The 26,243-nt window shown below is 43.5% G+C and overlaps 1 protein-coding gene across 2 annotated transcripts in view; it reads right to left on the bottom strand.

Moving 5' to 3' along the window:
• Positions 1 to 1,388: 1,388 nt before the first annotated feature.
• Positions 1,389 to 26,243, bottom strand: part of SYNRG (synergin gamma) — a 46,941-nt gene continuing 22,086 nt past the window's right edge. The window contains exons 11-19 of one of the 2 annotated variants that reach the window (XM_069971463.1): positions 25,164 to 25,288; positions 21,923 to 22,858; positions 8,949 to 9,479; positions 7,916 to 8,073; positions 7,168 to 7,221; positions 6,454 to 6,550; positions 5,835 to 5,983; positions 4,673 to 4,816; positions 1,389 to 3,475 (exon numbers count right to left, since the gene is read on the bottom strand). In XM_069971463.1, coding sequence (XP_069827564.1) covers positions 3,344 to 3,475; positions 4,673 to 4,816; positions 5,835 to 5,983; positions 6,454 to 6,550; positions 7,168 to 7,221; positions 7,916 to 8,073; positions 8,949 to 9,479; positions 21,923 to 22,858; positions 25,164 to 25,288 — 2,326 coding nt within the window. In that variant the 3' untranslated portion in view covers positions 1,389 to 3,343. The remainder of the gene's footprint in view (positions 3,476 to 4,672; positions 4,817 to 5,834; positions 5,984 to 6,453; positions 6,551 to 7,167; positions 7,222 to 7,915; positions 8,074 to 8,948; positions 9,480 to 21,922; positions 22,859 to 25,163; positions 25,289 to 26,243) is intronic. The other variant, XM_069971464.1, reaches the window with a different exon arrangement.

The raw sequence follows: 26,243 nt of genomic DNA, 5'->3' as shown, positions 1-26,243 counted from the left end.
AAAAATGCTTTTTTGTCTGAACCCAAATGCTGGGCATTTTATTATGGGTGGCTGAAGAAATTAGATTTAGCACTAAGGCTACCTGGAAAACATGGACATGCTTGAGGTACACTCATCTCTGGTGGCTACATATCACTTTAGTGTGTCTTAGGCCTCGATAAAAAACAAAACAAAAAATCTGATCCAGAGTGGGCTTCCAACAAGGCAATCACCTTAAGCCCACACAAAGAGACCACAGTGACTGCCATGGATCTACAGCTATAAGGCTATGTTCAAACACTGCATTTATTTAGAGTTATACATTTTTTTCCAAATTGCGGTAAAATATCATAACAATTTCAGCAAAATGCACAATTAAGGCTGATTAAACGCCATGTGTGAACACAGCCTAATGGTGCGTTTACACTGAATATTATCGTTTGAATTTTTTGTGATAACGATTGCATTTGAGCGATAATCGGCTCGTGTAAACAAAACAAACAGTCAAGGAAGCAAGAAATCGTTCATTTTGATCTTTCAAATCGTCATTGGTCGTTTGCTAAAAATTTGCAGATCGATTCATGTAAACAGTCTTTCACCGATTCATCCTATGTGTGAGACAGGCTTAAGCGATCTTAAAACGATGGCAATAACGATTTTTCCAAACGATATATCGTTCCTTCTAAATGCTGATCGTTATAAAAAAAACACATCGGCATCTCGAAATCGTTAATCGTTTGATTGGGCGTATTATCGCTCCGTGTAAACGCACCATTAATCGTACCAGTGATCTCCAGTTAATCCATGTGTGATCCTACAAACTCCAGGTGTATGAGAGCACAATCATCATCATCGTGTATCGCTCAGGAGCAGAGACGAGTGCAACTCCAGCACGTCCGAGTCTGCTTTTGATTACCGGTGGCCAAAGAAGTTGGACGCAGCCCTAGGGAGTCTGGGAAAATGTGGATACAGAATACAGAGTGTAGTGTGAGGTCTCCTGCCAAATGTACTGTCTAAGGAGGTTAACCTTGACAACCCTTATACCCAAAAGGGGGAGGAGTAAGGATAAATGGAGTATAAAGGTGGTTCAAGGTCCTCAAGTAAAGACATATAGGGAACTTAGTATAGGGCTGTGTTCTCACATAGTATTTCTGCTCAGTATTTTGCACCCAAAACCAGGAGTGGACTGAAAACACAGAAAGGCTATGATCACACACTGCTGAAATTGAGTGGATGCCCGTCATTTAATGGCAAACAATTGACATTACTTCAAAACAACGGCCATTGTTTTGAAATAACAGTAATAATTTGACATTAAATGACGGCCATCTATTCAATTTCAGCAGTGTGTGAACATAGCCTGTGTTTTCAGTCCACTCCTGGTTTTGGGTGCAAAATACTGAGCAGAAATACTGTGTGGGAACACAGCCTCATAATAAATTCCACATTGTCTTTACTTGAACCACGTTTCTACTCCAAAATGTGAGCACAGCCTAAGGCCTAGATGACCCACCAGTGTACCCAACATATTTATATTTTACATACACTCACACTTTTTTTTTCCTAACGTGAAAGAACACAGCATACTCATACAGACGTTTTCTATATTCATGAAAGCTTCGCTCACCTCCTCCTGATCACATGACCGACAGATGCAGACATGGAGAGAAACTTTTAATACAAATAAAATATAGAAGCAATCCGGCCGACAGGCGTCCTTTAATGGCTAAAAACAAAAGCTGATTTTCATCTGGGGTGGGGGGGCGGACAAAATAACTAGAACACAGGTGTCAGACTCAGGCCCTCCAGCTGTCACAGAACTATAGTTCCCATCACGCCTGGACAGACAGGGCTAAAACTTTGGCTGTCCAGGCATGATGGGAGTTGCAGGGCCAGAGTTTGACGCCCCTGAATTAGAAGACCCCCAATTTTATACATAGTCAAGTCTTCCTCACACACACACCATTACCAGTGTCACCCCTTGTTTGTCAGTAATGTAGCTTATATTGTTGTTGATGCAGCTCATTACTTGTGCAGGTCTAACAACCCTCTTACCTGTTTTAGGGGCATTGTATTACAGACAGTAGTATAAACTGCTTTGTGCTCATCTACCGTTTCCTTGATTATAACTGAGTATCCAAACACAAGCAGCTCTGGTCTTAATTTAAAGGGGTTGTTCAGCTAAAAATCAACTGGTGTCAGAAAGTTATAAAGATTTGTAATTTACTTCTATAAAAAAAAAAAATCTCCAGTCTTTCGGTACTTATCAGCTGCTGTATGCCCTGCAGAAAGTAGTGTATTCTTTCCAGTCTGACAGTGTTCTCTGCTGCCACCTCTGTCCATGTCAGGAACTGTCCAGAGCAGTAGATGTTTTCTTCCTGCAGGACCTACAGGAGCTGATAGGTACTGGAAGACTGCAGATGTTTTAATAGAAGTAAATTACAAATCTCTGGCATCAGTTGATTTGAAAGAAACTTTTTTTTTTTTTTTGCTAAACTACACCTCAATGGTCATTATTAGCGATAAGCGTAACTCGAGCAAGACCAATCATGTAGCATTTGATTAGCAGTGGCTGAAGTTGGAGGCCGCTCTAAGGAGTCCTGGAAAACCTGGATACAACTAGATTTTCCAGGACTCCCTATGGCCGCATCCACCTTCTTCAGCGACAGGTAATCAAATGCCGCACAATGGAACTTGGACGTGCTCCAGTTATACTTATCGCTAGTTATTACCCCTACCGCATGTACAGTCATTCCTCTTTGGTACTCTGGGAGATCTGACAAAAAAAACAAAACAAAAAAAACAAAACAGCACAAGTAAATCACTTTAGAATATAAAACAATATAAACTACATGACAGAGAGGTAAAAAAGGGGCAGTATTGGTGATGGTACACGTCTCAGGAAGAATTCAAGTTTAGAGATGAGCAAACCCGAGCGCCGGCTCAAGAAGTTGGAAGCAGCTCTAAGGCTCCCTGGAAAACATGGAGACAACCATAAGGTTCGCTCATCTCTATTCAACTTTCCTATGTAAATATAGTGGTGTCCTAGTTCTTTCATCCCACCCCGGTATTTTCATAGAGGCTCCATACATCGATCCAGCATAGTTTACTACATTGCAGCAGGCGACTGTTTTCAATAAATAAAATGACATTAAAATGTTTACAACACAAGTAGAAGTAGTCAGGAATAAAAGGAATGGAGGAGGATGATGATGATACTGGCAGTGCCGAGTACTAGGCCTCTTCATGTTACTCGCAGAATTCTTCATTCATTCTCGGGATCTATAAACTAGAGGAAGAATCGGTAACTGTGTAGAGGACTCACAAGTGCTGCCAGGTATCCTTAAAAGAAGTCACCACAAAATCACAATAAATCTGGCAGTAAAAGACCAGGAGGTTTAGGTTCAACGCAGTTAATCCAGAAATTTGCACAGCTGGCATGATACTGGTGGCCTCCATAGGAAAGTTTAAAATGATCGGTTTCTGAATTAAACGCCTATGGAAATAAAGCACAGAAGCCATGAGGAAAAAAGAAAAAAAAAAGTGATATTTTCTGTAACACAGAAATCAGCTTTATCTCATTATCAATGGAGGACTTCTTTTTAAAAATGTCCAGTCTTCCAGTACTTACCAGCTGCTGTATGCCCTGCAGGAAGTGGTGTATTCTTTCCAGTCTGAAAAAACTGCTTTCTGCTGCCACCTCTGTCCATGTCAGGAACTGTCCAGAGCAGGAGAGGTTTTCTATGGGAATTTGCTGCTGCTCTGGACAGTTCCTGACAGACAGAGGTGGCAGCAGAGAGCACTGTATCTGACTGAAGAGAATACACCACTTCCTGCAGGACATACAGCCACTGATAAGTACTGGAAGACTGGAGTTTTTTTTTAAATAGCTAATTTACAAATCTATACCAAACACTTTTTAAAAAAAAAAGGTAGATAAAGTACAGCTTCAGGACAAGGCTGCGCTCAGTGTTTTAGTTGAGTTTTTGGCACAATTTCCCCACAAATTGCGCATCTACGGTAAGATAGCACTAGTTGGCAGCAATTTTAGTAAAATCGTGGCAAAAACACAGCCCGAGGCTACCAGGCAATTAGGCATTGTATATGATTGCTCTAAGGCTGTGTTCATATATGATGTTTATTCTCCGTTATTGTTGCATTTTTACCACAATTCGCGACTAAACCACTGAAAAAACGTATCATTAATGCACAATAAGCGCAGTGTGTGAACACAGCCTTATGAGTGATTTATTCCATCTAATTAGTGACAGATCTCCTTTCCACATAAATGCATCATGGGTTAAGGCCAGTTTACACTGAGTAAAAGTGGTGAAATTTCAATCTGAGCCCACGCCACGGACACCACTTGAAAGTCAGTCCGCCCCACTAATTCAATGGGATGTCTCGTGTGCCTCCGCTCTCCACCTAAAGAATTGACATGTCAATTCTTTGGGCAGAGAGTGGCAGAAAGTGAGAAATTCCATTGAATCAATGGGACAGGCTAAATTTCAAGCGGCACATAACAGGATCACCGATATATTCTATACTGCAGTCTTTAGGCCTCTGTAATGCTAAGTAGATAATTACTGTAATTATTTATAGACCTCTGCTCATTTAGGGAACATGTGTAAAACCTTATTTTTTACTAGGAGTATAACATGTATGAACAACGCTGGCTTGTCTGTATACATACCTTGCTTCGAGAGTCAACATTTAGCAAACACACGCCGCATGCTAATTCTTGAGCATTTTTTATTCCCGGTCGTAGCATACAAGAAGCAAAATCCAATGCACTTTCATCCGGCTGCAGGAAAGATACAAACCATCCAAAATGATTCTGTGTTGCAAAATAGAATAGTAAAACTGGTGCTTTGTTTGAACCATTGCTATGAAGGGCAAAGGGGCTGGCTTCTTCAATAACATCACTAAGTACACGTGGGGAGGATGGAAAAGATCAACTACTAAGTTTCATTTTCATTAGTACCCTGGTACTCATCTGGAAATGCAGGTTGTCATCTAGAGGCCAATGTGATAAGTGCAATGGTCATGATATTGTAGTTGAATTTATATGGGCTGTGTCATTAAAATCAACTTGGCATAGCTGGAAAGAGGCACCTTTGTTATTCACCTTATTTTAAAAAATTATGTGTAATTAAAAGTTATAACTTTGGCCACTAGATGTCACTGTTTCTGCTCCTCTTCCCGTTATCAATACATCTTAGGCTTGGACAAAATACAGGAAGTGTGAGTGGGACATTCAGAGCACAGTGCACAGTGCAGCCAGCCCAGCTGCAGACTTCTTATAGAAGATATGTGAACATAATTACACATTTATATTCTCATTTTTGTATTATGAATTTCATACTGTCCACAATTCTGTTTCTTAATTTGGCAAAATCGCAGCAAACCTTATTTTACCGCAAACCTTGATAATTACGTAAAAAATAACTAAATTTTTTCAGCAATTTTCTATTTGTGTTGTAATTTTACAATATGTGTTATTTTAACACAAATTCGAAAGCTGCCGTAGCATGACACCAATTTTGCGGAAAATTTTGTTCAAATTGCTTCAAAACTGGTGTTTAACAGTATTTTCGCAATTGTGGTAAAATGTCGCCTCAGGATTGCCATTTCCAGTGATCTCTGAAAGCTAAACGCTGCCCAGCTGATCTTTTATAACAGGGGTGTCAAACTCAGGCCCTCCAGATGTGGAGAAACTACCATTCCCATCATGCCTGGACAGTCAAAGCTTTAGCTGATGGGAATTGTAGTTTTGCAGCAGCTGGAGGGTTGAAGGTTTCCCATCCCTGTTATATGTAAATGTTAATAATGTAGGTTATGTAACAAACACTTACCATTAGGGAGGCTAGTGACATGAACCCTATCAGGTTGTTCCACAGTTTGTCGATATCTTTTAGCAACAACTGCAGTTTCTCGCTGCATACGGCTGTGGATTTTATACCCAATTCCACTCGCTTGGTTACTCTGTATACCTCAACCACACCTGGATAAAAGACAACAATAACAATACGCAATGACTGGCCCAGGGGCTTACACTACTATGGCTCATAACGAAGCATTACTATACATTAATTTCCCAGGCACCAGGGAAGGAGCGGCAGTGAGTTATAAGGAGGCCGGCTGATAAGTGGATTGCAGGGATAGCAAAGCACTTCACTTTGTTATTACTGTAAATTTGCTCATCTCTAATCCATATAACTAAAACTTCTTATAAACAGACGACCACACCTGCCTATATAATGTCTAGGGCAAGGCATCAAGGGACTCGCCGTTCCTATAACTATTCCCTGCAGAGATTTATAATCAAGACAGCAGGCAGGACAGGCAAGTTAGAGGTAGCATAGAGATGGGCAATAGAAGAACCCTGTGATAGTATGGGCTGGGTTTGATGGTTTTTTCTGCTGTAGTTCCCTATAAATACTCATACTCACTGATACTCTCATGGAGCCATACCTAGGAGATATTCCATTCCATGAGCAGACTGGATAACTTCAGTGCAGACCGCAGAGCTGCTAATCCCATTCAGAGCATCATTCGCTTTCTTAATGACCTAAGAAACAACAAGCAGTAAGTACTTATTGCTGTACACAGAAGGGGACTTCCAATATACCATCACATATACTACTGTTTTATATAAGTAATATTAACCCCTTCCTGACTGCCGCACATTAAATTAGGGGCTATACAGGGGAAGGGGTGTATGAAGTGGGCTCAGGAGTGACCTGGCTCCATACACAGCAGGTGCAACCCACCGCTAATGACTGACACATGCCATCCCGCCAATGTCAGTAATTTACCTGTGACCAACAGCAAAGGTGGCTTTTAAATGTCCAAATGACAGGTGCCGAACCTATCAGGTATCTGATTGGTATTCCGCACAATGTGACTGTGGTGTGCCGATTGTTTCTGGGTCCAAATGTAGTCACTCGCGGACTATGTTCAAGCCATTAAAGTCAATGGTGCTGGTGACCCTGGGCACGTTACATCAGCAGATTGAGATTATGCCGGAGCATGTGTGGAATGAAATGCTGAACTGTGATGTGAATGTGGCCTAAGCTGATTTATGACCAGAGTAAAGGTGACCTCTGATTCGGTAATAGGGGTCTAAATTGATGTGTAAGACAATAATGAAGAGGCATGAAGGACACAGTGCGATAGCACACTCACCTGCAGGGCACTCTCTAAGCAGCGCTGCCATTCATAAGCATATCTTTCACTCTCCTAATAAAATAAAATAATTAGACTATGAGAGGGCAGTATATATACAACATGAAAGAATGAGAGGGCAGTATATATACAACATGAAAGGATGAGAGGGCAGTATATACAGGATGTAAGGATGAGAGGGCAGTATATACAGGATGTAAGGATGAGAGGGCAGTATATACAGGATGTAAGGATGAGAGGGTAGTATATACAGGATGTAAGGATGAGAGAGCAGTATATATACAACATTTAAGGATGAGGGGGCAGTATATATACAACATTTAAGGATGAGAGGGCAGTATATACAGGATGTAAGGATGAGAGGGCAGTATATACAGGATGTAAGGATGAGAGGGTAGTATATATACAAGATGTAAGGATGAGAGGGCAGTATATATACAACATTTAAGGATGAGGGGGCAGTATATATACAACATTTAAGGATGAGAGGGCAGTATATACAGGATGTAAGGATGAGAGGGCAGTATATACAGGATGTAAGGATGAGAGGGTAGTATATATACAGGATGTAAGGATAAGAGGGTAGTATATATACAGGATGTAAGGATGAGAGGGTAGTATATATACAGGATGTAAGCATGAGAAGGCAGTATATATATACAGGACGTAAGAATGAGAGGGCAGTATATATAGACAGGATGTAAGGATGAGAGGGCAGTATATATACAGGATATAATGATGTCCTCACCTCCACCTCTCCTGTTAGATCTTTGTACTTGTCTCTGATCACAGGTAAGGTAGATTTCTCGGTAACGGTTTGGGAACGGTCTCGGAATGGTTGCTCCACAGCCGGCGGGATTCGATTTATTTCTTTATCTCCAAGACTGAGGCTCCTCTTATGCGATCCTGCATAAACATATAGAAAAAGACAGATGCATAAGTAAGCATTGGTCATTATGGTTGGCTCATCCGGCAGCTGTGCCTTCTCTTACTACTGACCGCAGAGAGTGGAAGACGGCAGCATCAGACTATGCACAGAGCTTGTCCCTGGCCTGTACACCCATAGGTGACATCAGGCCATGGAAACCTCCTCAAGTCCGATCAGTAACTGGGTTATCCTACCAAAAACTACACTACAGGCCATGCATGTTTCTAAGCCCAAACCTTCTCACCAGGTGATATACCCATTACACAATGCACAGACAGCATAAACCCTGCTTTTAACCCCTTGTAACTATCATTTTTAAAAACTTCTGACATGTCACAAGTGCTGATCAGTTGGTGAATTAGATCAGGGAGAGTCATGTTCACATCCCTTTATGAAATGCGCACCCATTTCGGGGTTCATACGCACCCATTTCGGGGCTCATACGCACCCATATCTCTTTTTTAATACTGACCATGTGTCTTTTTTTTTTTTTTTTAAAGGGTCACTGTTGTATTTATTTATTTTTTTGCAAAAATTAATAGTCCAGGCAATTTAAAAAAACTTTGTAATTGGGTTTATTAGGCAAATCTGCCATTATCTGCATTCAAAAAGACTTTTCCCAGTCCCCCCCCCCCCCCCCCCCCCCCCCGCTCCTCTCTCTCCTTCACTGCTCATTATCAGGAAATCTCGACTATGGGGGGTGTGACAGGTCCTCTTTAAAATCGCCTGTACTATTGATTTCCGCAAAAAAAAAATTTTAAACGACAGTGACACTTTAAAGGACAAGCATTAGAAACAATGGCTTATACGTTACGACTACCTTTACTCATCAAGTGCACAGGATCCCACATACCTTGAGCACAAAGATCCAAAGTTTCCAGCTCCGTCTTAATCATTTCTTCACTTGATTTCATCTTTCCTTGAGACGTGGCCAAGAGAAAGTCAAACTTACTTATTTTGGGTTTTTCACTTTGGAATTCCCCAAAATCATCATTTCGAAGCTCCGCAGCGACAGGGTGGTCTGACCGGGGAACGGGGCTGGCGTTCTGTCCTAGTGCAACTGAAGGGATATTGAGAGCGCTCAGCGGGTCATCATTTACCGCTATGGAGCCTGCCGCATGGGGTACGCCATCTTCTGAGGCCTGGAGGTCACTAGAGAAGGTGGTAACCTTTGATATGGTGGTCAGGGTTAGATTCTCACTACTTCCAAATGAGGTTTCCTTTTTTGCAAACAAGGCAGTAGAAGAGCCGGCATTGTGATCGGGGCTGAAAAAAAAGTCAGGCTGTTTTGTGGTTGTGTGGACGTTGTCCTTCTCTGACCAGTCAGAAATGGTCAGGCTGCTTAGGAGGGAGCAATTGTTGTCATTCGGGCCTTTAAAATCATCTACATGCAAAATGACAAAGAAGAACCGATATGTAGGAGACTGCTGGCATGACAAAATCCACTACTATGTAACGGCAGAAATCATATACAATGTAAAGCTAAAATCGGCGTAGTCCTATATACACCTGACAAATACTGGATGACACATATGCATGTAATGGAAATAGGAAGGAAAAAAAAAGTTTAACAGATTGGCTTGTTTCACCCCATGTCACGGTGTCCACTTACCAAATGTGTGGAAAGCTCCTGCTATATATGATGACTGTATTCCTAAACCCCTATTACCTGATGGAAACCAATAGGATTCATTGTGCAGAAAGCTGTGCTATTCCATACAGCAGTATACAGTTAAAGAGGAGCTCTGGATAATTTATGTTTCCTTTCAAATCAACTGGTGTCAGAAAGTTATATAGATTTATAATTTACTTCTACTTAAAAATCTCCAGTCTTCCAGTACTTATCAGCTGCTGTATGTCCTGCAGGAAGTGGCGTGTTCTTTCCAGTCTGACACAATGCTCTCTGCTGCCCCTTCTATCCATGTCAGGAACTGTAGATAGCAACAGCAAATCCCTATAGAAAACCTCTCCTGCTCTGGACAGTTCCTGACATGGACAGAGGTGGCAGCAGAGAGCACTGTGTCAGACTGGAGAGAATACATCACTTCCTGCAGGACATACAGCAGCTGATAAGTGCTGGAAGACTGGAGATTTTTAAGTAGAAGTAAATTATAAATCTGAATAACTTTCTGCAGTTTATTTGAAAGAAAAAATAAATTCTCCGGACACTTTATGGTGAGTGGCCACAGCTTTTTTTTTTTTTTTTCTTCCTTTCGGAGGCATGAACTGCCTATATGGTAGAGCCCCCCCTATACAGTGCAATGTGTGCCCATTAACCCATGTGAGACCTGACCTATCCTATGACCCCGGCGGTGCTAGGAGGCAGTGTCAAGTTTCTCAAACCAGTTGACATGAAAGCAAAGTTTTTTTTTTTCCTCTGGAGTACCCCTCAAACATGTTTAAATGGCTGACATATACTGTAAGGGCGCGATTTGCACATATTCTGCAGATGGAGAATGTTCTGCTGGTCTCATTGTTTGGATATACAGTAATCTGATACAGCCACACTCATCATAGGCTGAACACAATATATAATGCTATACTGTCTATACACATAAGGGGAGACTTATCAAACATGGTGTAAAGTGAAACCGGCTCAGTCACCCCTAGCAACCAATCAGATTCCACCATTCATTTTCCAAAGAGTCTGTGAGGCATGAAAGGTGGAATCTGATTGGTTGCTAGGGGCAACTGAGATGGTTTCACTTTACACCATGTTTGATAAGTCTCCCCCTATGTAGCAAGGGACAGGCGCTTAATAGAATGAACAAAGAAAAACTCCATTTATTGCACAGTTAGATGGGGAGGAACAAGACAAATGATCATAGGCAATCTGTGACTTCTGTGCGGTGCTCCCTGGGGTCAAGATGTATCACAGCAGGAGTGCTCCTTTAAATCTGTTTGTCCATACAGTCACAGGAAGTGGCAAGGGAGCCCAGCGGGCCACCTGTAGCTAGGGGACCGGTCACCATGGCGACCCCTATAGCTACGCCACTGACCACAGCCACACTCTCCTCTCAGTCAGTTCCCTCACAAGGCAATGCCTATAAAGTATAGTGCTCGGCACTTGCTCCTATATTTGTAGTAAGAGCAGGAACTATGATTGTTTATTGGTAAAGCCGGGCTCACACTGCGTTTTTACACTTTTTTAAAAATTCCATTTTATGCAAAAAACAAAAACAAAAAACAAAAAAAAGTTGAAAAACATGCATGTGCACCCTTTTGACCCATTAAAAAAAAAACATAAAAAAATAGATGCGTTTTGATCTGTATTCTTTTTTAATAACGAAAGTCAATGGAAAAATGGGTCAAAAAGGATGCAGATAAACGTATCTGTTTTTCATCTATTTTTTGGCATAAAACAGATGAAAAAACAGATGAAAAAACAGATTGCAAAAACGCATTGTGAACCCATCCTTATAGGGATCAGAAATCAGATCTGACCCCTCTAGCACTTCCCAGCACTAACTATCCCCTTTGCTGCCACACTTACTGATGCCATATGCTAGTTACTGACCAAGTGTCACAGCGTAACTCAGCTGAAGAGATGCCAGTAATAGCAGTCATGGACGATGCCGTGAGCTTTGAAACAGCTTTAGGGTACAAACACACGGCATATATGCTGCGTATTTACTGCTGCGATACGCAGCAGATACTCAGCAGATTAGATCTAAATAACTGAACACAGCATCAAATCTGCACCATCAGATCTGCTGCGTATCTGCTGCGTATACGCTGTGTGTGTTTGTACCCTTAGGGTACAAACACACGGCTTACACGCTGCGTATTTACTGCTGCAATACGCAGCAGATTAGATCTAAACAACTGAACACAGAATCAAATCTGCACCATCAAATCTAATGCGTATTTGTTGCGTATCTGCTGCATATACGGTGTGTGGGTTTGTACCCTTAAGGGGTACTCCAGGCATATGTCCAGGGAAGAGTTGTTTTAAAAAAAATAAAGGGCACTTATCTCCTTGGCTCCAGCACCACTATTATCCTGCTGCTCTATCCCACCGTTCGACTGGTTTAGGGTCTTGGGGCAAGGACGTTGCAGGCCTGCCCCGCCAATCAGTGGCTGCAGTGGTGTCCCACCTCTGTTACTGATTGGCTGGGTGGGCGCAACGTCACTGCCTCGAGACCCGGAAGCAGTTGAACAGCAGGATAGCGGTGGTGCTGGAGCCAGGAAGGTAAGGCTGCATTCACACGTTCCGTGCTCCGACGTGGAATGCCTGTAAGGACTTTCCCCCGCCCAGGCAGCATCTGTAGATAGATGCTTGGAGCGGGGAAACTGTAGAAATATGCGCCGTGCTGTAATGAATCAGCTGCGCGGCTCTGTCATTACAGCACAGCTCCCAGCATCTAATTACAGATGCTGCCCGGGCGGGGGAGAGTCCTTACAGGCATTCCACGTCCGTGTTCCGTGAGGAACACGGAATGTGTGAATGCAGCCTTAGTATCCTTAAAGGAAAAGTCTAACCTCTGTACCCCCCCCACACACACACCACCAATCTCCAGATAGGCCAAGTATGCTTTCTGGTGGCTTCAGGGGCTGATCAGGAGATTGGCAGAGGATACAGAGGTCGCATCCCCCAGTGTTCCCCACCTTGTGCACAGGGGACAAGTTAGTTTAGGGTGGACAACCTCTACTTTAAAACAAACCATCCCTGGGCTTATCAGCTGTATCAGTACAGAAGCACATCCGTGTATTTCCCCCTTAGAGTGAACTCCATATGTAAGTTTATAATTAGAGAATTCAAGATGGAGGACATAATAGGATCACATCAAACTAGTAATGGCTGAGAGGGGGGGGGGGGATTTACTGGTAATAAACAAAGAAAGAGCGAAGCTGTAAAGTGGCCGCACACAATATAAGTGAAAAATGAAAAGAAAAAGTAGGAATGGCCTTCAATGAAGAGGAGTGCAGTGCTGTATCTGCGGAGAGCAGTAAGACATGCAGAGGAGAAGTGGCGGAACAATGTGTCATCCAGGGATATTACATCCTCTCACACACTCTGTGCCATTTATACAAGTTTGAGCGCAGGATGCAAGAACTAGAATAATCTTTACATTTGTTCTGTTCCTCTCATCCTCTTTCCTTGGCTTTCCCTTCCTGTAGGCAGGATGAATAGTGGCATATTAGTTAAAAAGGGTTGTTTGCCTTTTATTTTTCTTTGAAATCAACTGGGGCCAGAGATTTGTAATTTACTTATCTATCTTAAGTCTTCCAGTACTTATCAGCTGCTGTATGTCCTACAGGAAGTGGTGTATTTGTTCCAGTCTGAGACACTGCTCTCTGCTGCCACCTCTGTCCATGTCAGGAACTGTCCAGAGCAGGAGAGGTTTTCTATGGGGATTTGCTGCTGCTCTGGACAGTTCCTGACATGGACAGAGGTGGCAGCAGAGAGCACTGTCAGACTGGAAACAGCACACCACTTTCGGCAGGACATACAGCAGCTGATGACTTTAGATGACACTAGATGACTTTAGATTTTTCAAAAAGTCAAATCGACTGGTACCAGAAAGTGCCAAAGATTTAAAGAAAAACTATTACGAATAACTACCCCTTTCACAAAGGATTTACTCTATGTCCAAGGTATCAGTTACTAAATGGATTCCTCACGTTTTGTCAGTAGGAATAAGGTTGTATATAGACAGGCAGATCCCTGTATTCACTTAATCAGGCTCTTTCAGTGCATCATTGGTGGAATCATACAATTACCAAAGCTGGAGAAATACTAGAGGAGACGCTAAGAGGAAGGGGCTGTGCACGTCACAGAATGCTGCCGCTCACTAGTTGAGTAGATGAGTGAACCTTGAGCATGCTCGCTGTCCGGCCAAACCATAACACTCTGCATTTGATTTGCGGTGGCTGAAGAAGTTGGATGCAGTCCTAAGAGGGTCTGGAAAACAGACACAGCCGTAGGCTATAGGCTGTATCCACCAGGACTCCCTAGGGCGGCATCCAACTTCTTCAGCCACCAGTAATCAAATGCAGAGCGTTCAGGTGCAAATGGACCCCGGGCAAGCTCAAGGTTCTCTCATTTCTATTAGGGTATGTTCACACTGAGTAAAGTCGGCGGAATTTGGCGGCGGAACTCTTTGCCGTGGAATCCCGCCTGCCTCAGTGTCCCATAGTGTGTCTAAGGGATGGCTCGCAGAATTGACATGTCCGCCGATTTTACACAGTGTGAACATACCCTTAGGACAGGTGCAGTGTCAGGACTGTCTTATGAACAACACTAGTAAGAGGGTCTATACAAGGGGATGGTACAGCTGGGAGCTTGTGTGGACACAATTTACAGGTTCCCATTCAGACTTCAAGTGACATGCAGCAAAGGTGGAACCCACCCATACATACACACACACACACAGATTGGAGTATGTATGGTATAACTGTATGCTTTATCATCTCCCCCCCCCCCCCCCCCCCCGCCATTAGGCCGAGTTTACACCAGACACAGAAACCAGGGCTGGGTTCGCGCACGCACGTCAAGTTGCAAAGCCTTGGCAGAAAGCCAGATATGACGGCAAAGTGTGAACACAGCCTAAAAGTCGCAGAAGGAATAAAAACACCAGCAAAACACTTCAGGTAGCTTAACATCTATAGCAATTTATTTATGAGCCAGAAAGAAATACACACATGAAAAATTAGATCAGTAATGGAGGAGGAGGAAGCTCCTCCTCTAATGTAATACTGTCAGGTAACAGCAGCTGCGGTGAACACAAGTCACCCATAGAGAGAGAGAAGATAGCAGAAGAGACTGAGGAAAACCACACATGGCTAGGAAAATCCCATCCGTCAGCAGCGGCATGACACCAAAGGGGTTGTTCACCCCCCAAAAGTTAAAATCTCCAGTCTTCCAGTACTTATCAGCTGCTGTATGTCCAGCAGGAACTGCTGTATTCTTTGCAGTCTGACACAATGCTCTTTGCTGCCACCTCTTTCCATGTCAGGAACTGTCCAGAGCAGCAGCAAATCCCCATAGAAAACCTCTCCTGCTCTGAACAGTTCCTGACATGGACAGAGGTGGCAGCAGAGAGCACTGTGTCAGAATGGAAACAATACATCACTTCCTGCAGGGCATACAGCAGCTGATAAGTACTGGCAGATTTGAGATTTTTTTAATAGAAGTAAATTACTAATTTTTTACACTTGAACAAACCCTTTAATGGTGCCGGAACAAATCAGAAAAGTTCTGCCCAAATAACAGAGGAAACACAAGACATTAATAAACAGAATAAATACCCCTGAAATAAATACAGAAATACATTACAGAACAATGGCATTTCCACCTGGGAAATCAAGGTTCATTACAGGGCAACAAAGAAAAATACAGATCACAGGTTATCCGTGTATAATCCAGGGGGGACGCCATAACAAAACCAAAGAAATAAAGACAAATGGCTCCACAACAACAACATAAAAACACCATGGAAAGGGGGGAAGGTAACTACCAAGAAAACAAAGACCATGATCACAAAAAATAATAATAACAATGAAAAATAAAAATGGAGGTGAGCATGGTGTTAGAGCATATGCACTGATGGCACATACATCACTCGTATCCGGACGCATCTCATTGTTATGGTAGGACTAGGACTATGGGCAGGTAATTAGAGGGGTAAATCACCAACTGTTGCCAAAAATTTGTAAATTTCTTCTATTTAAAAAAAATCTAAAGTCTTCCAGTATTTATCAGCTGTTGTATGTCCTGCAGAAGTGGTGGATTCTTTCTGGTCTGGAGAGGAGATGTTTTCTATGGGGAATTGTTACTGCTCTGGACAGTTCCTGACATGGACAGAGGTGGCAGCAGAGAGCACTGTGCCAGACTGGAAAGATTACACCACTTTTTGCAGGACGTTTTTTTTAATAGAAGTTATTTACAAATCTCTGGTGCCAATTGAAAGAAACGAAAAAAAAAAAAAAATTGGTGAAAAACCACTTTAAGCTGTCCACATGTCCAAAAAGAGCTCTGGGTTACCAGCTATGGGATGACCACTCTAACTCTACACTAACAGATTCATAGAAATAAAATGGAAAAGTAAATTATTCAAAACATGAGTACTGAAGTAGTTTCTTTAGCATCCCAGTCAAAGGCCATGGACATCCAGGTCCTTAAAGGGGTTATCCAGCACTACTAAAATATGGCCACTTTTCTCCATACTGTTGTCTCCTGGTCAGGTGCGGTTTGCAATTAAGCTCCATTCATTTCAATTGAACAGAATTGCAAAACTCCACCCAAACTGGAGACAAGAGCGGTGCTGTCTCTGAAAGAAAGCGGCCACGTTTTTCGAACGCTGGATAACCCCTTTAATACTGTTCATATGTTTAATAAATGAAAGACTAAGCAACTTTCTATATAGTCTTCACTAAACATATTATATAATTTTACTGTTGTAGAGTCTGTACAAGCCTTTCACATAGCCGACTGTCCTGTCGTTTCTACAATAGATCAGAGAGAAAACTGCTCCAGGTGGTGTGGGCAACCTTGTAGGGCAGTATTAGATGGGCCGACCTGATCAGGTCAGCTCTCGCTTGTTCTTTATTCCCCACTCGCTGTCTGTACTATTACATGCAGCCTGCAGCTTCCCTCTAACGTTGCTCATTGATATCAGATGGTGCTGACGCGGTCTGCTGCCACCATTCCTATTAGACGGAGCGACGGCCAGAAGACGATCACTATCGTTATCAGGATTTTAGGTCATGCTTTAAGTCAACAATCAGCAGACATCATGTATGTAGGCTGATGGTTGCTTTAAAATTATTGACTGATTATCGTCCGGAACAGCCAATAATCGGCCGAGTACGGCTGATAATCGCTTTGTGTAATAGTACCCTTAGCGTGAGGGCACATCAGCGCACAGCATTGTTCTGCGCTATCCGAGGAACAGATCAATGAAAAGGATGCCAGTGCCAAATCTGTTAAGTGATGGAAACCCAAGGTACCTAAAAGACCCCACTGCCCATAACGGGGGCCGGCTAGGTTTTGACATGGTGTATGACATAACTAGACAAAATGTCAATCTAGCCATACTCTACGCCCAGAACTTATACAGATTCTGAGACAAAGGTTCCTATGGACCTCTGACATTAATGTGAACAGGGAATGTAAACGTGGATAGGGTGGAAACCATCCAAGCCTCCATGGGAGCAGGTTACACAAGGTGTTTTATATAAGAGATCAGGAGAGATTAACAAAAAAACAAAACACACACACACACACACACAGAAGGTAATATACAGGGAGAAGGTGGAGGGCGACCACACTCCTCATCGGCAGTGTCAGTGTGTCACAGCAAAGAGGAAGAGATGGACTCAAGATAGGAAAATGGCCACATAAAGGAGGCCGTGCTGGTACAGGAGATCTAGTGAGCACATCGGCAAGACCTCACATCCAGCATGGACTACTGGGAAGACCCTCATGAGAAAGGCCTGAAACTGTCAGGAGGCTGCACTCCGAATATCAGAACGTCTGCCGCAGGGCTATACATGGGGGAGACTGACAGAGTCTATATAATGTGGCAGTGCAGTCTGTATATACTGTGGTAGTCTCCTCCCTGTACACAGTGCAGATTCTGGTGCTGTGTACAGTGGCAGTATACGCAGACACCGCACTGCCCACAGTATACGCAGACACCGCACTGCCCACAGTATATGCAGACACCGCACTGCCCACAGTATACGCAGACACTGCACTGCCCACAGTATACGCAGACACCGCACTGCCCACAGTATACGCAGACACCGCACTGCCCACAGTATATGCAGACACTGCACTGCCACAGTATATACAGACACCGCACTGCCCACAGTATACGCAGACACTGCACTGCCCACAGTATATACAGACACTGCACTGCCACAGTATACGCAGACACCGCACTGCCCACAGTATACGCAGACACCGCACTGCCCACAGTATACGCAGACACCGCACTGCCCACAGTATACGCAGACACCGCACTGCCCACAGTATACGCAGACACTGTATATCCCATGGCAGTGCAGTGTCTGTATATACTGTGGCAGTCTCCTCCATGCCCACTGTGCAGACCCTGGTGCTGTATACAGATACTGCACTGTCACAGTGTATACAGACATGGACAGCTCTCTTTCTCTCCAAGGAGAGGACGGGGTTGTTTTACTGCAGAGAAGATTAGGGAAAGGTACATGGGGGATTTAGCAAAAACATAATTTATAATAATTTAGATGTTATGCTGCGTTTACACAGAACGATTATCGCGCGAATTTGCACGATAACGATCAAATTCGAACGTGTAAACGCAGCGAACGATCGAACGTCGAGCAAGAAATCGTTCGTTTTGATCTTTGAACATGTTCTTAAATCATCGTTCGCAAAAAATTCGCAGATCGTTCCGTGTAAACAGTTGTTCACCGATTTTACCTATGTGCGAATTTTCCGTACGATATATCGTTCCATCTAAACACTGATCGTTATAAAAAAAAATCGTTACTTCGAAATCATTAATCGTACGATCGGGCAAATTATCGTTCCGTGTAAACGCAGCATTATTTTTTGGCCCCATCACCCAGCCCTAGGGGACCCGGCCTGCAGCTTCCCTCTAACGTCGCTCATTGATATCAGATGGTGCTGAATGGCCGAGGATCTAAACATACATTTTTGCTTTCTGTTGTAGACATATGCCAGGAATATAACAAAGCTACAGGCCATGGCATTGCGTAAGCATACTATGTCATGTGTGGCCTATGGTAGGAAGGTCTTCACACCTGCCATCACGCTTTACAGAAGGAACTGACCTAGATGCCACATTACCTCATGACATCGCATCTAGAAGGTAAAACAGCTAAAAAAAATTAATAAAAAAGGTCCCAAAGCATTAAGAGAGTTTTCCCATCTCAAATATTTCTGGTGTATCTCTGGTATATATTTCTGGTTCTTGTAATGGGACCCATCTATCTATAGAATAAGGGTCCTCTGGCCCAATACGGCCTGACTGCAGAGACAGCACAACTCGCGGCACTTGGCTGTTTGTTCAATCCTCATTAACATCTTTGTGAGGTTTGTAAACTGCGTAGAATAGTCCCCTCGGCCATTGTTTGCAATCCCAACCACAGGACTGGAGAGCCCTTGTTCTAGAAGGTGAGGGGTCCCATCTGGGATCTTTATATCCTGTGTATATGCCATAAATGTTTTAGATGGGAAAATCCCTTTAAGCATAATGCAATCCAGAAGAAAATAAAGAAACATCCCTGCCAGATTTCTGATACAGCAATACTGCCTTGCCAACTTTTTATGTGCACAAAGGAAACACTTCAGTAGCTGCCTCATAGTTAAGGGGGTTATTGGGGTAAATACTTACCTATAGTGTAAGGGTATTATTACACCAGACGATCATTGGCTGTAAATGGCCGATAATAATAATAATAATAATAATAATAATAATAATAATAATAATAATAATAATAATAATAATAACAACCGGCTGTTCCGACTGATAATCATTTAGTATAATAGTTCATGTTTTAAGGCAACGATCAGCCGATATGATCATTGTTTTAAAACGTGAACCAAACCCCGACAACAATAGCAACGGTCTGCCAGCCCTCACTCCGTGTAATAGGCCGGGCAGATGGTCCGGGCAGCCCCTCCTGCAGTTTCCCATGGTCCCCCTATTACATGCACAGACATCGAGCAGGGAACAAGGAGCAAATGAGTGCTGACCTGACAGGTCGGCACCCGCATGCTCTTAAATATCGGTCCGTGTGATACGGCCCTTCACAGTGGAGATCAAAGGGAGGTGGTAAAAAGAGGGGTTGGTGGGGCGGGTAGTGATTATTATATATATTTTTCCCTGCCAGTATGCCCAGTTACATAACACTTAATCATTCGACCCCTTTCTACAAAAACTGAAAAGTAAAACACAAATAGTGAAATGGAAATGGTTTTAAAAAGTGCAAAGTGTGACGTGTAAACACAAAAGAAGCAGCAACAGAAATGTTAATATTTCAATACTCAATCAATGTAAAATAAAACACACACAAAAAAAGACTACAAATATAACACTGGTATGGCTGCACAACTCGGATGGCTTCAGAGGTTCTATATTTGCTCTAGGGGTCACAAGATCCTTTCCCGACTGAATAGAGCGGCTGGTTGGTTGGCACGTGCACTCTTCATTGTCTATGGAACTGCCGGAGATAGGCAAGTATCTCCATAGAATGGTGTGCGTGCTTACCCACCGCTTCATTCAGTGGAGAATCAGGATTGGGGGGGTCCGACCTGTTGGACCTCAGCCCAGACACTTATCCCCTATCTGGTGGATAGAGGGGACGTTTTTTTCGGTGGAATACCCCTTCCAGTAATACAATGGTGTAAAATACTATAATGTGAAAATGCATGTCATTTTACAGAGGACTACTGCTCTATCCAAGGCTCAGATTAATTTTTACACACCAGGAAAGTTACCAAGAGTTACACCCTCAATGTGTTATTAGTCCCTGCAGCATTCAGCATAGGCTGGGCCTTCTACACTGTATAGGAAAGTAGTCCTTGCAGTAATTTAAAGGGTTCCTCTTATTTCATGCAGACAGCAGGATCCCAGCTCAAAACCCTAATAAAGCAGGCGGTATACAGAATTGATGAATGTCTCATAGATTTGCAATCTATTAAAAAAAAAAAAAAGTCTACGGAACGTCTGCCAATTCCATATACCCCAGAGTTGCTGGGATCCTGCCGCCTGCATCAAGTAAGAGTTACCCTATAAAATACATACACCTGTTTACATAAATGGCCTCAGAGGCTTCATGTTGAGGTACACAGAGAATTTGTGATGTACAGATAGATGTATAGAGGCCACCGGTCACTTACCTCCCTGGTTCCAGCACCAGGTCCCAGATTGCGCCGCCCTGTTCTCCTGTCCGGCTGACGCTTCTTGGTCTGAGCTGCGGCTTGAGACGTGACGTCTCAAGGCAGCTCAGCCATTTAGCGGTCGTAGTGGAGTCCCACCTTGGCCGCTAAATGGCCGAGCTGCCTTGAGCAGTCACATCTCAAGCCGCAGCTAAGACCAGGAAGAGGCAGCAGGATGGGAGAACGGGGCGCCGCGATCTGGGAACTGATGCTGGAACCGGGGAGATAAGTGACTGGCAGCCTCTATATCCAACCCCTCCCCGGCCATACACTAAAAATAACTCCAGCCCGGAGTACCTCTTTAAATCCGCTGCGGGAATGGAGTGCCATGGACTTTAATAGAAATCCATACTGTAGTGGAATTTACTGCAATACATGTGAATCCACCCTTTGTGTTGAATTTACAATATAGCCCCCCAACCCCCCCTCCCCCTATTAGGCCAACTGGGGTCCATTTGGGGCTTAGAACGTACAATGTTAAAACCATAATCTAATCTTAATATCTTATGTATTTTTTTCTTCCTCATCTGGTAAATTGTCATCACACGATGCCGCTGTTACTCTGCTTTACAGCAGCTAAGGAAGTTAGATGACTTACCCCACACAGGATTAGTATGTGTTAACATGCAAGGCTATAGATAGTTTGTGAGTAATAAATGGCACCCATGTGTTTCATGGATTATGTCAAAGAAAGCAAAGAAATAAACTAGAAATAAGTTATACTTGAATAAATACACCTCTTAATGTGTGGCTAAATGCACTGAAAATGGTTCAATACGGCATGCAAATAAAGAGCTAAGGTGTTCTATTAATACTGGGCACAAGGATGTTCTTCGTTGTACTGCGAACCAAGAAAATAACACTGCATGAAGACCACCGTCTATATCTACACCTACCTCATCATTACCAAAGTAATCTAACCAATTCCTCACCTGCCGCAGGTGGATGCTGACCACTAACCGTCGGCAAATCCAGAGAACTATCAGACATAACATGCTTCAACTCCCCACCCATATCTGACAGTTTCATGTCAAACTGGATGGAGAGCGCATCTTCCGAATCATCTTTTCCAAAGCTGCTGCCGCCAATGGAGGGGAGATCCAGCGACTTAATAGACATAGAATCCTCTTTGGCCTGTTTAAGAGCAACAAACTTATCCACAAAGGACTTTTCCGAGTTGTTGTCTGCGGCATTGAATTTGTCGTACTGGAACGTAAAGTCGTTTTTTGTAACGTTGGTTGAATCCTTTGTTTCATCGAATGTCGCAGAGGAACCTTCCAGAGAAAGCTGATCAAACAGTTCGTATTTACTAAATGAGCTTGACGACACGGGTTGGAGGGTTTGAGGAGCGGCCGTGGTGGCTACTGGGTTAGATGCAATGGATTCCAGTTTAAAAACACTATATTTGTCATCGACAGAGCTGGTATTATTCGTCATAAAATCGGCAAAGTCATTCTGGCCACTGACCGATGTAGTGTTGGTCGATGGCCCAAAGAGCGTAAAGTCTCCAAAGTCATCGAGCAGAGAGGAGCTTTTAGGCGGTGCAGTGACAAAGGATGAAGAGGAGGAGGAGGATGGCGGCAACAATGGTGATGGAGATGATAATGAAAGCGGGGGGACAGGCAACGCCACAGGCTTGGATAGATGACATTTCTTAGGGAAACTATTATTTGTTACCGAAGAAGAGAACGAGTCAAGATCAGAGGACGGCTTTAATTGTGTTGGCGATTTTTGTTGAGGACAAGCGGGAAACATAAGCGATGAGTGGGTTTCTCTCAATGGAGTATCGAGTGGAGAAATGCTGTCTGCAGTCTTAAAGTCTGTGAAACCATCGTCAGCTCCAGATCTGAAGTCTGTAAATCCATCTCCTGAAATAAAAAAAAATGAGAATGCAAGTAAGGTTTGAGATCACATTAAATATTACTTTTGTACATTATTCATCTAACTGTGGATGGAGCTGCCAATGCAGAAGACATAGTAGCTGATGGGTACCAGCAGCTGCAGGGCCCAATACCACCCACATGTGATACTTCTACCATTATGTAAACCATTTAAATAGGTTGTCAGGTCATTAGAGATAAATAAAAAGAACCTGCTGTGACTGCGGGGAGCATAATGTGTATACAAACCCCTTCCGCTGCCGATTTCCAAGCCTCCCCCATGTCTGCTGCCATCCTCTTCTTACACTGGCACAGCACGCAGACAAGAAAATGGAAACCAGCAGGGGAATGGGATGGATAAGTATACATGGTTTGTTACATTTCCAGCAGCATCTTCGGTTATTACTAACTTCTGAACAATCCCTTTAAATGAACTGGTGTCAGAAAGTTATATAGATCTGTAAATTTGATAAAAAAAAACAACAAACAAACAGTACTTCGAGAACTTATAAGTTGCCGTAGGTCCTACTAAATGGTTATGCTTTCCAGTCTGACACAGTGCTCTCTGCTGCCACCTCTGTCCATGTCAGGAACTGTCCAGAGCAGGAGAGGTTTTCTATGGGGATTTGCTACTGCTCTGGGCAGTTCCTAACACCAAAAAAGTAAAAAAATACACCCACTAGGTGGTGCTGTGCAACAAGAGAAAATAACTTGTATCACATATAAATGCAAACCTCCGTGATGCTAACTTGGCACGCTAACTTGGACGTACGTGCAGGGCCGGCGTCAGCACAGGGCTTACTCGGGCAAGTGCCGGGGCCCAGTGTTCTGATGTTCAGCAGGGTGAGCTGACTGAACATCAGAAAACCAAGAAAGAGCAGGACCTGCCAGCGTCCTGCAAAAAAAAAAAAAAAAAAAAGAGAGAGGGAGGGATGAAGGACCTGATCACATGACCCATAGGTCCTCAATTATACAGTGTGGAGATCGGCTGGCAGAGAGGAAGAGGGAGAAGACTGAGCTGTAAGTGCTGTGCGTGTGTGGGTGTCAGTCAGTATATGTATGTGTGTTTGACAGTCAGTAATGTGTGTGTCAGTGAGTAAAATGAGTGTGTAATTTAGTAATGTGTGTGTGTGTGTGTGTGTGTGTCAGTCAGTAATATGTGTGAGTGTCAGTAAGTATGTTAGTGGTGTCTCAAGGGATTGTGCATAGTGGATGGATAAATGGATGGATGAATGAGGGGCCAGCTGAGGCTCTGTCGCCCAAGGGCCTGCAAAAACCTGGAGCCAGCCCTGCGTACATGGCATCAGGCGCTGCTAGCACATATTAAATAGATAATAGATTAAATAGGCAACTGAAGACTATCATCCCTTCAGTAGGTATGCACAGCCAGTAAGCAGACTTAAAAGCAAGGACATGACATCTAGCATGCTCCCTTGCCTATCTATGTAAAATAAAGTGCTAGCAACGCCTGATGCCATATACAAATTAGCGTCCTGGTTGATTGTATTTAGCCTCTATATGTGATCCAAGTTATTTTTTCTTGTTGCACAGCACCACCTAGTGGGCATATTAACTTTTTTGGTGCTACCACTTTTCTGTTACTGTTTAGCTACTTTTTAATAGTTATATTAAAAGTTTTATTTTACTTCATCTATCTAAGCTGAGAGAGTCAGCATAAGAGATTTTTTTTAATAGGCTTATGGCCCTTTTTAGATCTATTGTTAAGATTGGAAAGAATACACCACTTCCTTATGATTTTGGCTGATCGCTGGTTTACAACAGGTACCATAATCCTGATGCCGACAGCGCTGCTATCTCCTATGGGCTCCCTGGAGGATCTAAACACTGTCCGGGGAGCCCGGCTCGCTGTCAGCGCCTGTAATAGTGCCTACAGCAAGAGGAGACCGAGGAGCAAGGAAATGTTCACCTGACAGGTCGTCGCTCACTTGCTCCTCCACATTGGACCGTGTAATAGGCCCCTTAGTCTCCCTGTGTAAACAATGTGCATCCAACAATGATGTAAGTGACGGACTGTATGAACCATCCACTGATCATACATGTGCTATGAGCTATATGTACTGAGCCATGTAATGTCCTGTATAAGGCAGCATGGTCTGTCTAAAAGGATCCAAGGTTCCCACAGTCTAAGAATTAGAAAATAGTTGTATTACATTCCCCTACTGTGTGGAGAAGCTGCAATTCTTAACTCCGTACTTTTCCATCCTTCATTTATAATCATTGACTCAAAAAACATGTGTAAATCCTGACAAATAGTTTGTTGCATCCGATTTACCTGTAAAGTGACTGGTGGCTTCCATGTTGCTATTCACGCTGAGAGTTTTAAACACTGCATATTTATCGGTCACAGTCAGGGGGTTTGCTGCAGGTCCTGACACCGGCATCACTGTAGGCAGAGCACTGGGTATAGAAAATACAAAATAGACATGAAAACCATATACACAAAATAATCCTAACCCACATAAAAAAGTGGACCACAGTTTCTTTTCATTATATTAGATAACTAGAGTCAAGGAGACACCAGGCGGCTTTCATATATCTGTCTTTGCTTCTATAGACAAGCAATTCCAAGTCCTTGAAGTGCTTTTACAGCAGGGGTAAGGAGCCTAGGCTCTACAGCTGTGGCAAAACTACAACTCCCAGCATGCATGGACAGCCAAAGCTAAAGCTTTGGCTGTCCTGGCATGATGGGAGTTGTAGTTTTGCCACAGCTGGAGAGCCAAGGTTCCCGACCAGTTCCCTACCCCTGCTTTAGGGTACTATTCCACGGGCCGAGGAGGGCCCGATCAACGATGTAAACGAGCAGCGATCTGCTAGATCGCCGCTCGTTTACTGGGCCTATTCCACGGCCCGATGATCTTTGAGCGAGGGCTGCAAGGACATCGTTACCGATCTCCTTGCAGCCCTTGCAGCAGCAGTAATACATTACCTGTCCAGGCTTCTCCGCGCTGTCTTCATCCCCGGGTCCCGCGCGCTCTATCTCCTGAATGGCCGGTCAGCTGACAGGCCACACTCAGCCAATCACAGGCCGCGGCGGTCCCGGCCTGTGATTGGCTGAGCGCTCCGTCAGCTGACCGGCCATTCAGAAGATAGAGTGCGCGGGACCCGTTAATGCAGACAGCGCGGAGAAGAAGCCTGGACAGGTAATGTATGATGATGCTGCTGCTGTCAAATCGTCGGTCGCACCGCTATTCAACCGTAGCAATGCGCGGTGGGGGAACGATGATTTTAGGTCTGGCCCTAAATGAACGATCAGCCGATGACACGATCATCGGCTGATCGTTCTCTCTATTTCACCGAACGATAATCGACCGAATCGGGCCAATCCGGCCGATTATCGTTACTGTGGAATAGG

The sequence above is a fragment of the Dendropsophus ebraccatus genome, chromosome 5, assembly GCF_027789765.1.
Source record: "Dendropsophus ebraccatus isolate aDenEbr1 chromosome 5, aDenEbr1.pat, whole genome shotgun sequence".
Taxonomy (NCBI): domain Eukaryota; kingdom Metazoa; phylum Chordata; class Amphibia; order Anura; family Hylidae; genus Dendropsophus; species Dendropsophus ebraccatus.
Note: the sequence above shows the minus strand (reverse complement) of the source record. Positions and strands in the feature narration are given on the sequence as shown.